Source organism: Oryza glaberrima, chromosome 4, assembly GCF_000147395.1.
Source record: "Oryza glaberrima chromosome 4, OglaRS2, whole genome shotgun sequence".
NCBI classification, from domain to species: Eukaryota; Viridiplantae; Streptophyta; class Magnoliopsida; order Poales; family Poaceae; genus Oryza; species Oryza glaberrima.
Window position 1 is genome coordinate 24,921,990 of NC_068329.1, and position 13,922 is coordinate 24,935,911.

Consider the following 13,922-nt stretch of genomic DNA (forward strand, 5'->3'; position numbering starts at 1 on the left):
GGTCAGAGCCCACCACAACCGACAGAGAACAAGAAAAAAAACGTAAAACGATCGACCTGGCCCAATCGAGTGCAGGCACTTGGCATCATATCGACGCAATCAGCATCCAAAAAAAAAAATTTGTTGTTTGGTTCGTCTCAGTGTGCCTTTTCCTCGAGGCCCCTCCATGTCATCTCGCCAAGGGTGACGTGCAACTGAAGCAAATCGGGAGATTGCCTTTTTCTGTGTATCCTAGGCTGAAAGCCTGAAACTTGATCAAAGTTATATGAGGTGGAAACAGTATATGGAAGGTGCTAAACATGATGCGGTTTCAAAAGGAAGGTAGTTTGTGTTGCCAACCTGGGGCTGAATCTTTGGAAACGTAGTAAAGTCAGTGCTTGCTGGTTTTGGATAGCCACATGAATGGTACTATCTGAAGAACTTTCAGTGCTCACCTTATCCACCCCGAATCGATTGTGTCAAGCACTGATTTTTTTCCCCCAATCGTTGTGCAAGAAGATAGGATTAGAATGATTAATGGTTACAACTGTACAGGTCGGTTGCAAATTTGGTGAAAATGATTGGGTAGATCTCTAACTCTTTGTGGGGGTATACCTGCCACCGGCCACGGATGGTCGGTCCTAACAGGTTTCAGAACATATTCCTTTTTTTTCTGAAAACTAGTAGAACATATTCAGAGTTAGTGTCTGTGTTCTCTAACATATGCACTGGTGTACTCTACTTGCAATAAGATTGCCGTGCCACATTGGTAAGGTAATCCCAGTGCAATGGGTCATACGAACAAGGAAGTATGTACTCGGCAAAACAGTGTTGCTATGGCCAACCTTGACGTGGTCGGTCGCTCAGTCTGGTAGCCTGCGCACGTTTGCTACATGGTTACTTGCCTGTAACTTTCGTCCATTGACAGGTTTACCTAGCTCTGTCACCTGCTGCTCGTTCGTTCCAGAGGTAGAAGAAAAAGGGAAAATATATGTTGGAAACCACGTATACAGTGAAAACCTGAAAACTACTGTTGAATCAAAAATAGACATCCGAGATTCATCCACATCACCATGAGTAAAAAAATTACTCGCAGATTTGCTTATGAGTAAAAAGTAATTTTTTTACTCATGGTGACGTGGATAAATCTCGAACGTCCATTTTTCAATCCAAAGACAATTTCCAAGTTTCTACTACATATGTGATTTGCACTACATATTTTCCCAAAGAAAAAAGGACAACCGTTGGAAATAAATCCAACTACCTTGGTCGGTCCACTCTCGGCAAACTATTTTAGTCTATCTATGATATGTCTCGTTTATACCATACTTCCTCATTGCTATAAAGAATAACGTTTTACGGCTCATGCCATTCCCAACCCAATGACTAGAATGGTGTCCATAGTATTAAATAGGCTGTCACCTATGATAAAAAAATGATGTTGCAAGTGAATAAATGAGGAAAGAGAAGGAAATCGTGTCTTGCACACAACATCCAATACATCATGTGAGATAAGTAGCATTAAATTTAAGTATGGATAGTGGTGTTTACATTAGAAGAGTAGTGTCTAGTACTAGTTTCTTGATGATATGGAGTTTATGAAAATTATATCTAGTGTCTTGGGTTGAGAATGACCTCACAAAATGTTCCAAAAAGGTGATTGTTTCAAACTTTTTGAGCCATTAGTTTTTCCCTTGGATCATTCTGGTTCACTCATTTGAATCGAGTGCATGCTCATTAACTCTAACAGCAGTTTATAAATGGAGGATGGATCGGTAATTTACACTATAAGCTAATTTGTCTTAGAATATCTGGAACATCAAGCTTTCCGGACGGAGAGTACAGCCTATTTGCATTTGAAAATATCTGATATGATATTTAATAAGTGATAAATCACTCTTACAAACATATAAATTCAAATTAACTAATATTATTTAAAACAATGTGACTATGAATATACACATATTAGCTACTTCCTTCGTTTCATATTATAAGACTTTCTAGCATTGCCCACATTCTCATATATGTTAATGAATCTAGACATATATGAATGTAGGCACCGCTAGAAAGACTTAGAATATGAAACGGATGGAACGAATGGAGTAAAATTTTATTTGTTTTTTTGGTTACCCTAAACAATGAATTTAAATTTACGTGGAACACATTACATATTAATATATCTTGTTGTCGACGGTGGGTACCCGTAGACCGGATATAGAGGGTATTGGGGTACGCTGGTACGATGATTTACGTAGTACGACATCAAGGAAACAATAGACAAAGATTATACTGGTTCAGGCTCCTTAACAGGTAATAGCCCTAATCCAGTTGATATGAGATTATATGGAAATAACCACAGATTACAAAGGGAATAGTAGAACTCAGTGGTACCGATGAGATCGTAGTCGAGTTGATTCGACTAGATCACCCGACGACTTGGCTCCTATAGTCTTCGGCTTCGTAGGCTGTGGACGTTGTGTAGGCTATGAGATTCGACCCCTTAGGTCCCCCCGGGGGGTCCCTTTTATATCGCAGGTCAGGCGGTCTTTAAGTAGGACTCGGAGACATCGGACCCTGCATGATATATTAACGAACAGTCCTATAGAGTAGGAACCTTTCCATTGGCAGACTTCGTGATGGACTTCCTTAGCGTATTCAGAGAACGTCCGCATATGCACCGATATACCGCATTGCCATATAGCACGCATCCAAGGGTAGAGGGTATACCTTATTCGTAACCCTGACAGTAGCCCCCGACTTCTACTTAAATGAACTCATGTAACCCATCGCGACTTCTGATGTCGAAATTGTTGTCGTTCTCAACTGGTCGATCTCAGTGTGAGGACCGTAGAGACAAAGAGTGTTCGACAACACCATGCGAAGTCCAACGGTTATGAGTGAATTTAAATTGAAGTCCAATAAACCGCCTGTAACGCCCCGCCTCTCCCAGGCCGGGCCCGCTTACATCTGGCAGCTTTCATAGGTCATAGACTGCCCTCACAGACCAACACAAGTCTTTTCTGCACACTTTGTCCTCAGTCGTGCGCACTCAGGATCCCAGTCGGTCACCCATCCCAAATTGCTCACACTTTGTCCTCACTCGTGCGCACCCAGGATCCCGGTCGATCACCCATCCCAAATTGCTCCAGGCCAAACACGCTTAACCCTGGAGTTCTTATCCCAAATTGCTCCAGGCCAAACACGCTTAACCCTGGAGTTCTTTAGAGATTGGCTTCCAGAAAAGAAGTTTTGCATATGAGTATTCTAGTAATCCTATTAAGTCCTAGGCCGGGATGTTACATCCTCACCCCCTTATAAGAGATCGACGTCCCCGTCGATCAACCCCCCAGGCCAGGAACGTCCTCTCTTGGCAACGTCCGTGTGTCCAGTGCCAGCGTATGTGCCATGCTGTGTGACCACTCCCGGTCCACACCAGCCATGCGCACCATGCCTGCGCAACTGTGACACACGCGTCCGTGAAACCGCAAGAGTCGGCTCTGATACCACTTTGTAACGCCCCGCCTCTCCCAGGCCGGGCCCGCTTACATCTGGCAGCTTTCATAGGTCATAGACTGCCCTCACAGACCAACACAAGTCTTTTCTACACACTTTGTCCTCACTCGTGCGCACCCAGGATCCCGGTCAGTCACCCATCCCAAATTGCTCCAAGCCAAGCACGCTTAACCCTGGAGTTCTTTAGAGATTGGCTTCCGGAAAAGAAGTTGCAACTTGTTGATATGAGTATTCTAGTAATCCTATTAAGCCCTAGGCCGGGATGTCACACCGCCTCGCGCAACGGACCCAGAAATCTCCGGCGGCCATCTCTCTTCTTTCCTTGGAATTCGCACCGTCGGTAGTGCGCCTATTTAAGGGCGTTTTGGAAATACATTTTGGAGTCTGGCGGTTGTGAGAAATTTCTTGCCTCCAAACGCTCTTTGTCTTCTCCGCTCCCACACAAACCCTAAGTTCGCCTGCTTCGGCTTCTTCTCCGGCGATCCTCCTCGGCAATGGATCTTGACAAGTCCACCTCCAGCCGCGCGTCCTTGACGAAATTGCAAGAGGAGGGCGCTCTCCCCAGTCACGGGACCATGGAGAGGGAACCGGGAGGTACTGAGCCTGAACCCGTCCTGGGCCGCATGGTTGCAGTTGAGGACTACATTCTCTGTGGTTTTCTTCCCCCGCCTTCCGAGTTTTTCCTTCTCATCTTGAACTTCTACGGTCTCTCTCTGCTTCATCTGAACCCCAACTCCATAGCCTTCCTTAGCATTTTCTCTCATATCTGTTAGGCCTACATTGGGGTAGAGCCGTTTCTTGACCTCTTCCGCTTTTACTATGAGTTGCGCTGGATGGAATCTAAAAAGGTGTCCGGATGTGTTGGTTTCCGACTTCGGGATGGCCTGAAGTCGCGATACATCCCCTTCCAGTGCCCCTCATCTCGCAACAAATGGCGAGGGAGGTGGTTCTATCTTCAGATAAAAGATTCGGACCCAGTCTTCATTGTTCCTGAGGAGCAACCAGACAAGACTCCATCTTGGACTGCCAAACCCGCCTTGACCCCATTCCTCCAATCTTTCATCGATATCATTGATGACCTTCGAGTACGGGGGTTGTCAGGGTATGAAGTCGCTGCCGACTTCGTTGGTAGACGGATCCAGCCGCTCTAGGCTCGAGTCCACCCAGCCTTTGACTACTCTGGGCCGGAGGACACGACCCGGGTTTCTCCTTGGGGTATTTTTCTTGTATTTTAGGTTCCTCTCCCTTTATGTGCATTCCTCCTGACTTGTCGAAACTTGGTTCTCGATCTGCAGGTCTGAGCGGCGCAACCGTGGAGCACCGTGTTGCCCAGGTGATGATCAGTGGTCCCACGACGGCGAGCAACGTCCCCACCCCTCTTTGCGAGAGGGAGGCGGCTGAGCGTGAAGCCGCGATCAACGTGAGTGTAGTCGACGGTCCTTTCCCTTTCAATTCTTAGACCGCATCGTGACTTCATGTTGCGCAGGCTCTCCCCCTGACTGACGTTATCGGGCCGCTCGTGGACCATCAGATGGCGGCCTCGTTGCGGGAGAACATTGCCCGGGAGGCGTCTGATGCGGCTGTTGCCGCTGCTGCTGCAACGACCAGCGGCGGCAAGGTTCCGAAGACGGGGAGGAAATTTTCCTCCGTGCTTGGCAACTGCCGGAAGACGCCCACTCCATCGGTAAGCTTCCTAGGTCATTGATTTACGTAGTCGGAGAATGTCGCCCTCATGTCGTACTCGGTTTACTTAGGCCTCGGATGCGTCTCCCCCGCCTCCGCGACGGCAGAGGCTGGTGACACTCGGCGAGAAGTAAGTGGACGAAATTTGAGGCTCTTGACTTAATCAGATTTTTTCATCTTGTTGCGATGACTGACATGGCCATCTTTCGTAGGGCGCGGGCGAAGGCGGCGCAAGATGGGCCTGGAGCAAACTCCAGCGCGTCTCCTGCAGTGGCCTCAACCGAGGTCGTGGTCGTGCCCAGGAGCCGTGAGGTGACGCCTAGCGGCCCGGCTAGCGATATCGCGGCTGGTCAAGGCCCGCCGGCTGCCACCCTCACTTGGGAGGAGCTCCAGGTCGAGATGGGGCGCATCCTCGAGGCTGGTGCCCGCGGCATTAGTCGCGAGATCGTGGAGGCGAGGGCGGCGGCGGCGGCGAATGAGCGTGCCGACAGGCTAACGGGCGACTTGGCGGAGGTTCGCGAGGACCTCCAGAAGATGAGGGAGCTGGTGGCCAGCAACAAGCGACAACGGCAAGGGCTCGAGCACCGTATGTCGGAGCTCGAGAACAACTTGTCAGAAATCCGTGGCTCGCTGCGGGTCACCTATACTGGTCTGCACCAGCTCGCCGGGGAGTGCGGCATCAAGACCACCATCCCGACGAATCCCGACGAGTTCTCGCTGACGACTTCATTTGCGGAACTGGCGACGGCGATGGAGGCGATCCCCTCCAAGCACGCGGCCAGGATCGGAGAGGAGATGTCCAACGGGAGCTATACCGGGGCGTGCCATGTCCTTGCGTGTGTGAGGCTGGCGTTTCCTAAACTCGATCTGGGGGCGGCTAGCGACGCTCGCAAGGATGTGATGGAAGAAGTCAGCGATCTGGGGGAGTCCGTCCTCCCGCTTTTTGAAGAGTAAGGCCGCCGCTTGCCTGTACCCCTTAACCAATCGCGCTCTGTAAAACTTTTCGTTGGTTCCGACTACTTTTGTGTGTGCAATCGTTGCCTTAGTTTTCTTTGGCGTTTTGATTCCGGGTACTTTGTCTGTTGTTTATAGAGATGTCGATGTCGAGGATGTCCAGCAGCGCGGGTAGCCTGAATTGCCTATACGCTCTGGCACTTGAGCTCGAACCATACGTGCCGTGGGACGGCATAGACCAGGATCTGCCCGAGGAGACGGACGTGGCGTCGACTTCTTTAGGTAGGTTCTTGACGGTTCCCTTTTCTTTACCTCGTCTGTCTTGATTAGCTTGACTTAGGTGTTTGCATGTTGAGCAGACCTCGAGAGTACGCTTGCTGATCGCGACTGTCGCATCCAGTATTGGAGGACGAAGTTCGAGGTTGCCGAACTTGAGAGGACTATATTGGAGGTGAAGAGGGGCCGGGCTCTGGAGGCGCTCCAAGGTCGCGAGGTATGGTTCAACTCATACCTTAGGAGTTGTTGCACAACCATGGCCGTTGTCTGCAGAGAGCCTCCGAGTACCTCGCGGGGATCCCGAGGAGTCAGCAGCTAGCTACATCTCGTGGCTGAACGGGGCTTGTGCTCAGCTTGAAGGCATCGGCGGGCGTATTGACGAGGCCCTGAAGCAGGAATGTCGTCGATCGAGCCGATACGCCGGAGGGCACGTGCTGGCGTGTATACGAGATCATCGTCCGCAGTTGCACCTCGAGTTCCTTCACGAAGGGTTTTCCCGTTCTCGGAGGAATCTTGCGGAGATAGAAGACCTAGCGAAGTCGATGGCTCCGCTAGCGGAGAAGATCTTCCAGTCAATGGATTGGCGTTGGCCTTCCTGGTAGTGCCTATATATTTGTGACAAACATCTTAAGAAAAAAGTAATATATTCTGGAATTCTTTGCGATATGTAAGGAATGCTTGTGAAATAGAAAGGAAATCTATCTAACTAAGCTTTCTTACGCTGGATGCGGTGTGCACGAGTGTCTTCTCACTTCTCGACTTTGATCAGTCACTTGAGTTATACACTCTCCCTAGCCCCCAGCCTTGTCGTCGGAGAACTCTCCTCGAAAGATAAGGCTCTTGGACTCTCGACTTGCCTTAGTTGAATAAGCACTGATCCTAGCCCCTAGCCGTGAAGTTGGAAAAATCCATTTCCGATTACACGGCTTAGTTAATACGCACGGCGAGAACTCTTACACGACCAGATCTTACGTCTTTCGTCTCTGAAGGATCCGACAAGGCCTTATCAGCTCTGGGCGTCCCAGCCGAAGTTCACTTAGGTTCTTCGGAGGCCTTGTCAAGACGGTGTAAAGAGACATGAGGATAGGTTTCAATGCTAGGTGTCGTCTGGGTAAGGGATCATCGGAAGAACGCCACTCGCGAAGTTCATGGCCGCATCTCACTACGCGTATCAGGTACTCAGATGCCCGGGTCGAAGGGAACAATCACTATCCAAGGGAACGCGAAGCTGGCGGTCCAATGCGACAAGCGGAGCCTCGACATGGTCGACTTGAGTACCTGAGTTCCGGTTATTGATGGACCAGCCGAGATTGGCACCGTGGTGTAAACCGGGAAGACGATTTCTCCGACTTGAGTCGACACCAGCATTGTTGAAGCAGGGATTCCTTGGATGGGGCCGGTGTTGACTCTATTGTCGACGAAGCTCGATGTCATAGTAGTAGAACCTTGAGCACCAAGTCCCCCTACCTGGCGCGCCACTGTCGACGGTGGGTACCCGTAGGCCGGATATAGAGGGTATTGGGGTACGCTGGTACGAGGATCTACGTAGTACGACATCAAGGAAACAAGAGACAAAGATTATACTGGTTCAGGCCCCTTAGCAGGTAATAGCCCTAATCCAGTTGATATGGGATTATATGGAAATAACCACAGATTACAAAGGGAATAGTAGAACTCAGTGGTACCGACGAGATCATAGTCGAGTTGATTCGACTAGATCACCCGGCGACTTGGCTACTATAGTCTTCGGCTTCGTAGGCTGTGGTCGTTGTGTAGGCTATGAGATTCGATCCCTTAGGTCCCCCGGGGGTTCCCTTTTATATCGCAGGTCAGGCGGTCTCCAAGTAGGACTCGGAGACATCGGACCCTGCACGATATAGTAACAACCCAGTCCTATACGGGTAGGAACCTTTCCATTGGCAGACTTCGTGATGGACTTCCTTAGCGTATTCAGAGAACGTCCGTATATGCACCGATATACCGCATTGCCGTATAGCATACATCCAAGGGTAGAGGGTATACCTTATCCGTAACCCTGACACTTGTTATTTTTTATTAAAAAATAATTATTTAGATGACATCCAAGAAAATAGGTGACATCCCCTAAGAGTCTAAAATCATTTATGTCAACTTTCCATGCTTTATTTCCCTATAATTATTTTTCATTCTAAAGCATCGGTGTATGATTGTCCAGTCACTTGTGCGTAACTTCAGCCACTATGATTCATTCATATTCATATATTCTCTTACCCACAAATATTACATGAGTTAGAACAAGGATATACCCATTGGTTTTCATCTCTTTGTACTTGTGTTTTTTTAGGGGGAGGAGGGAAGGGGGGGGGGCACGCAGGTGTGTAAGGGTCTGTTTAGCTCGTGAAAAGATAATTTTTTAGACACGAATGAAAAAACTAATTTCATAACTAGCCTTGAAACCGCGAGACGAATCTTTTGAGCCTAATTAATCCATCATTAACACATGTGGGTTACTGTAGGACGTATGGCTAATCATGAACTAATTAGACTCAAAAGATTTGTCTCATGATTTCCCCCTAACTGTGCAATTAGTTTTTTTAATCTATATTTAATGCTCTATGTATGTGTTCAACGATTCGATGTGATATTTTTAAGAAAAAATTTAGGGAACTAAACTAGGCCTAAGGCTGCGTTCGTTTCCCTGGTTGGGAACGGTACCCTCCAAGCACGGAAAAATAGAGCGGTCCATTAGCACGTGATTAATTAAATATTTGCTTAAAAAAATTGGATCAATATAATTTTTTAAGCAACTTTCGTATATAAATATTTTGTAAAAAATGTAACGTTTAGCTATTTGAAAAACGTACGCGGAAAACGAATGAGAGAGGTTGGGAACCAGGTGGAACGAACACAGCCGTGTGGTATGCCTACCGTGCGTTTGTGCGACTTCCGTTTAATCGGAGAAACCGGGGGGAAAAAGCTTTTCGTTAAAAAAAAGCACCATAACTTTGCGCTTGGCTACTTCTACTAGCCTACTACTACACTGGACTGGCACTACTGCCAACGAGACACTGCCGAAGTTGCGTGGTTGCATCCGCCAGCCGGGCTCAATGAATCGCAAGTATCATGTGGATCCACGATTTGTTGGCTAGCTAGTAGGGGGTAGTAGCCAATTCCAATCTTTGTTATCACCGGTCACCACCAAGCACAATTTATAGCTGTACGCCCGCGTACTTCTGCAGTCAGCAAATCATCATCCAGCCAATTCAGGCATTTACTTGCTCTCCCACTCGGACGACGCCGACAATGGCAGCGAAGGGAAACCCAGCGGATGCGGTCGCCATCGTGGCCGTGCCGTTCCCGGCGCAGGGCCACCTCAACCAGCTCCTGCACCTGTCGCTGCAGCTCGCGTCGTCGTCGCACGGGCTCACGGTGCACTACGCTGCGCCGGCGCCGCAGCTCCGCCAGGCGCGGGCGCGCGTGCACGGCTGGGACGACAAGGCCCTCCTCTCCGTCCAGTTCCACGACCTCGGCATCTCCACGTACGTCTCTCCGCCACCCGATCCCACCGCCGACGCGCCCTTCCCCTCCCACCTCATGCCCCTCTGGGAGGCGTACACCGCGGACGCGCGCGCCCCGCTCTCGGCGCTCCTTGGCGAGCTGTCCGCGTCCTACCGCCGGGTCGTCGTCATCTGCGACATCATGAACTCCTTCGCCGTCAAGGAGGCGGCGCGGCTGCCCAACGGCGAGGCATTCGTGTGTAACTGCGTAGCCGTGTCGTCCGCCACCGGGAGCATCGACCCCGGGCACCGGCTCCTGCGCGAGAACGGCCTCCGCTTCATTCCCATGGATACCTACTTGACCAAGGAGTTCATGGACTACGAGCAACAGCGAGCAAGAGCGGCGCAGTCGATCTCGTCCTGCGCCGGCATCCTCGCGAACGCGTGCCGCGCGCTCGAGGGTGAATTCATCGACGTTTTCGCCGAGAGATTGGATGCCAGCAGCAAGAAGCTCTTCGCGATCGGGCCGTTAAACCCACTGCTCGACACGGGCGCATTGAAGCAGGGCCGGCGGCGACACGAGTGCCTTGACTGGCTCGACAGGCAGCCACCGGAATCCGTGCTCTACGTGTCGTTCGGCACGACGTCCTCTCTTCGGGTGGAGCAGGTCGCGGAGCTCGCCGCGGCACTGCGCGGCAGCAAGCAGCGGTTCATCTGGGTGCTGCGCGACGCCGACCGCGGCAACATATTCGCGGGCTCCGGCGAGAGCGAGAGCCGGTACGCCAAGCTTCTGTCCGAGTTCTGCAAGGAAACCGAAGGCACTGACCTGGTGATCACCGGGTGGGCGCCGCAGCTGGAGATCCTGGCGCACGGCGCCACGGCGGCGTTCATGAGCCACTGCGGCTGGAACTCCACCATGGAGAGCCTGAGCCACGGGAAGCCGATTCTGGCGTGGCCCATGCACTCGGACCAGCCGTGGGACGCGGAGCTGGTGTGCAACTACCTCAAGGCCGGATTCTTGGTAAGGCCATGGGAGAAGCACGGTGAGGTGGTGCCGGCGACAACCATACAAGCGGAGATCGAAAAGATGATGGCATCTGAAGAAGGGTTGGCGGTGCGGCAGCGCGCGAAGGCCCTCGGCGATGCCGTCCGTTCATCGCGCAATGATCTTGAGGACTTCGTTGATCATATCACAAGATGATCGAAGAACGCCATGTTCCGAAAGGTAAAAATTAATCATATACCCTCATTTTTCAATCTAAATGTGGAGGGTATATGATTCAATCTCCTGTTAAACTTTCTTTGGCTTAATAAAATTCGACCGCACCGCTCACGCCGGACCTTAAATAAAAGGGCTTCAAACTTTGTGTGTGAGGCTTTGTTTAGTTCCTTACAAAGTTGGAAATTTAGGTTGAAATTGGTACGATGTGACTGAAGAGTTGTGTGTGTATAATAGATTGATATGATGGAAAAAGTTGGAAGTTTGGATCTAAATACAGCCTGAGTAATAGTTTTGTTTTGAATGCGACTATTTGAATTACATGATTTAAGTAAATGAGTTTTAGTTTCTATAACAAAAACTTTTAAAATTCGGGGTCACAGTGACAAGGGGTGTGTGTCGGCCTCTGCTGCTACGACACCTATTGCTCGAATGCATCTTTCTCCTCCCTTACTGCAATGACCTCCGACCAGAGCCGCCAAAGCCAGGTCGCTTGCCATGGTTTATTGCAGACATCGACAAGACGACAACCTACCACTCTAGCACTGATGGTTTAGAGCCGTGTCAGAGCAAAAATCGAATTGAGTTTGGAGGTCGAACAGAAGGCATTTAAATAATATTTGTTGGCATGTTACCGTCGTAAAACCTAGCTAGCCGTTGGGGCGTTGTGTTCTGCTATATATACACAAGTTTACACATATTGATTCACATACATTTCTCCACAAATTTGACCCTCAAATATGGACAACAACTCCACACCTAGTTTTACAAAATTTTTGAACTCTGCAATCTCAAGTTCAGATCCTCAAAACCCAACCAACCAACAACCCCATAGTTTTCAAAACACAAACAACCAGCAATCCCATGGTTTCTCACCCTATTTTTCCATGAATTTTTCACCCATCAGTTTAGCCCCAACTTTCAACCACAGTACTACCCACAAAATTTCAATCCATTTGGATTTCCACCAGGTTACCAGCAATTCCCAGCTTCAAGCTATCAACATGGTGTTCCTGTCCATGGCAACTTTCATGGGGGTAGTATGGCTACTGGTCCATCATCACCAGTGGGTTCTGCGGCTTTGTTTGGAGTTGGTGGTGGTAGTGGATCAAGATGTGAGGACTCAGCTTCTCCGGTCACTTCTCCAATAGCTCATGCACAGAATACAAGCAAAGATACAAATGGAATTGAGGAATGGAGCGATGTATGTTCAGACGAGGAAAATAAATGTGTGAGGATGCATTGGTCGAAAGAAGACAATCTACGACTAGTAAGTGCTTGGTTGAACAACTCCAATGACCCAATCAATGGCAATTCAAAGAAGGGACCTCATTACTGGAAGCAAGTCGCAGAAGAATACAACACATATGCCCCTAAAGGAAGGAAAAGAACAGCTATGCAGTGCAAGAACCAATGGAATTCAATCAGCACACTTGTTGCAAAGTTTCATGGATGTTGGTCAGAGTTAAGCAAGACATATCAAAGTGGACGTTCTGATTAGCAACTTATGGAGTTGGTTCATGAAGAATAAAAAAAGTGAAGGAAACAAATAAGCCCTTCGCATTTGAGTATTGGTGGAGAGCGGTGAAGGATGAACCTAAATGGCTTAATCGAGACGTGGCTGCTGACATTATGAATAAGAGAAATAAGGTGTCTTCATCAGGAGCTTACACTTCTTCTTCAAACAGAGACACTGATGAAGCAACTGATGCTAAACATTGTCGACCACAAGGGCAGAAGGCAGCAAAAGAGCGGCGGAAGGGGAAGGGGAAAGGGAAGTTGGGGAAGGGTCGGTTATCAGATGAAAGTGTGGGACAATTCAATAATATGCAAATCAAAAAATCTGAGGCAATAGAAAAAATGGCAGCTGATGCAAGAGAACATGCTCAAGCCATTGCTATTCAGGCTGAAGCTGACAAAGAGAAAGTGAAGATGGAAAAAATCAAGCAGTTCAATGAACTCTTAAAGATTGACACCTCATCATACAGTGAGTCACAAAAAGCACGCCATGAAAAGACGCTAGACTTCTTATCTAATGAAATTTATGGTGTTGAGAAGTAGTGTAGGGAAGTATTTGTTGTATTGGCAATGCACCCATCTAATTATTGTAATGTACCAATCTAATTGGTATATTGTACCCATCTAATTGTTGTGATGAATGAGAATGCAGCCGAATGTTACCTTGAGTCAATCTTGTGTGCTATTGTGTAGTTTTTGAATCTCTAGCCTAAGGTTGTACACTTTATATTGGCCTAACACTTGAATCTGCAAAAAAAAAAAGAACATTGAATCAAATTAGTAAAGTTAGAGGCAAAATATTCTATAAGCAAACTAGCCGTTGTAAAACTAGCCGTTATAAAACTAGCCGTTGTGAAACTAGCCGTTGTGAAGCTTGTCTACAAAAGAAGGGTGCAGATCCCTTCCATCCACCAAATCTCCACATTCCCAACTTTCACTCTACTCCACCAGCTGCCCACATCCACTCTATACTACCAGATCGACAAAAATATCCACACAACCTAGCTCCCAACATGATAGTTCTGAGGTTAGCAACTTTGATGTTATCCCATTCGGCTTGATTTGGGATTACATCAATGATCCAGTTGAGACTCAGATTGAAGAGGACATTAGTTATCAAATTGAGAAGCAGCAGAGAGGTCCACCAATCCAGCAGAGAAAGTATATAAGAAGGGAGCGTTAAGATGCTGAGGATCGGTTGAAGGCTTACTACTTTTCAGAAAACCCAATGTACAACGATACCCAGTTTCGTTGGAGGTATAGGATGAAAAAGCATCTATTTCTACACATTGTGCAAACTCTTA

General features: G+C 48.5%; 1 protein-coding gene across 1 annotated transcript; it reads left to right on the top strand.

Moving 5' to 3' along the window:
- Nucleotides 1-9,638: 9,638 nt before the first annotated feature.
- Nucleotides 9,639-13,309, top strand: LOC127771873 (cis-zeatin O-glucosyltransferase 1-like). The gene is made up of 2 exons (XM_052297818.1): nt 9,639-11,106; nt 12,072-13,309. The coding sequence occupies exon 1, from the start codon at nt 9,688-9,690 to the stop codon at nt 11,080-11,082; it is 1,395 nt and encodes a 464-aa protein (XP_052153778.1). The 5' UTR covers nt 9,639-9,687; the 3' UTR covers nt 11,083-11,106; nt 12,072-13,309.
- The last annotated feature ends 613 nt before the right edge of the window (nt 13,310-13,922 follow it).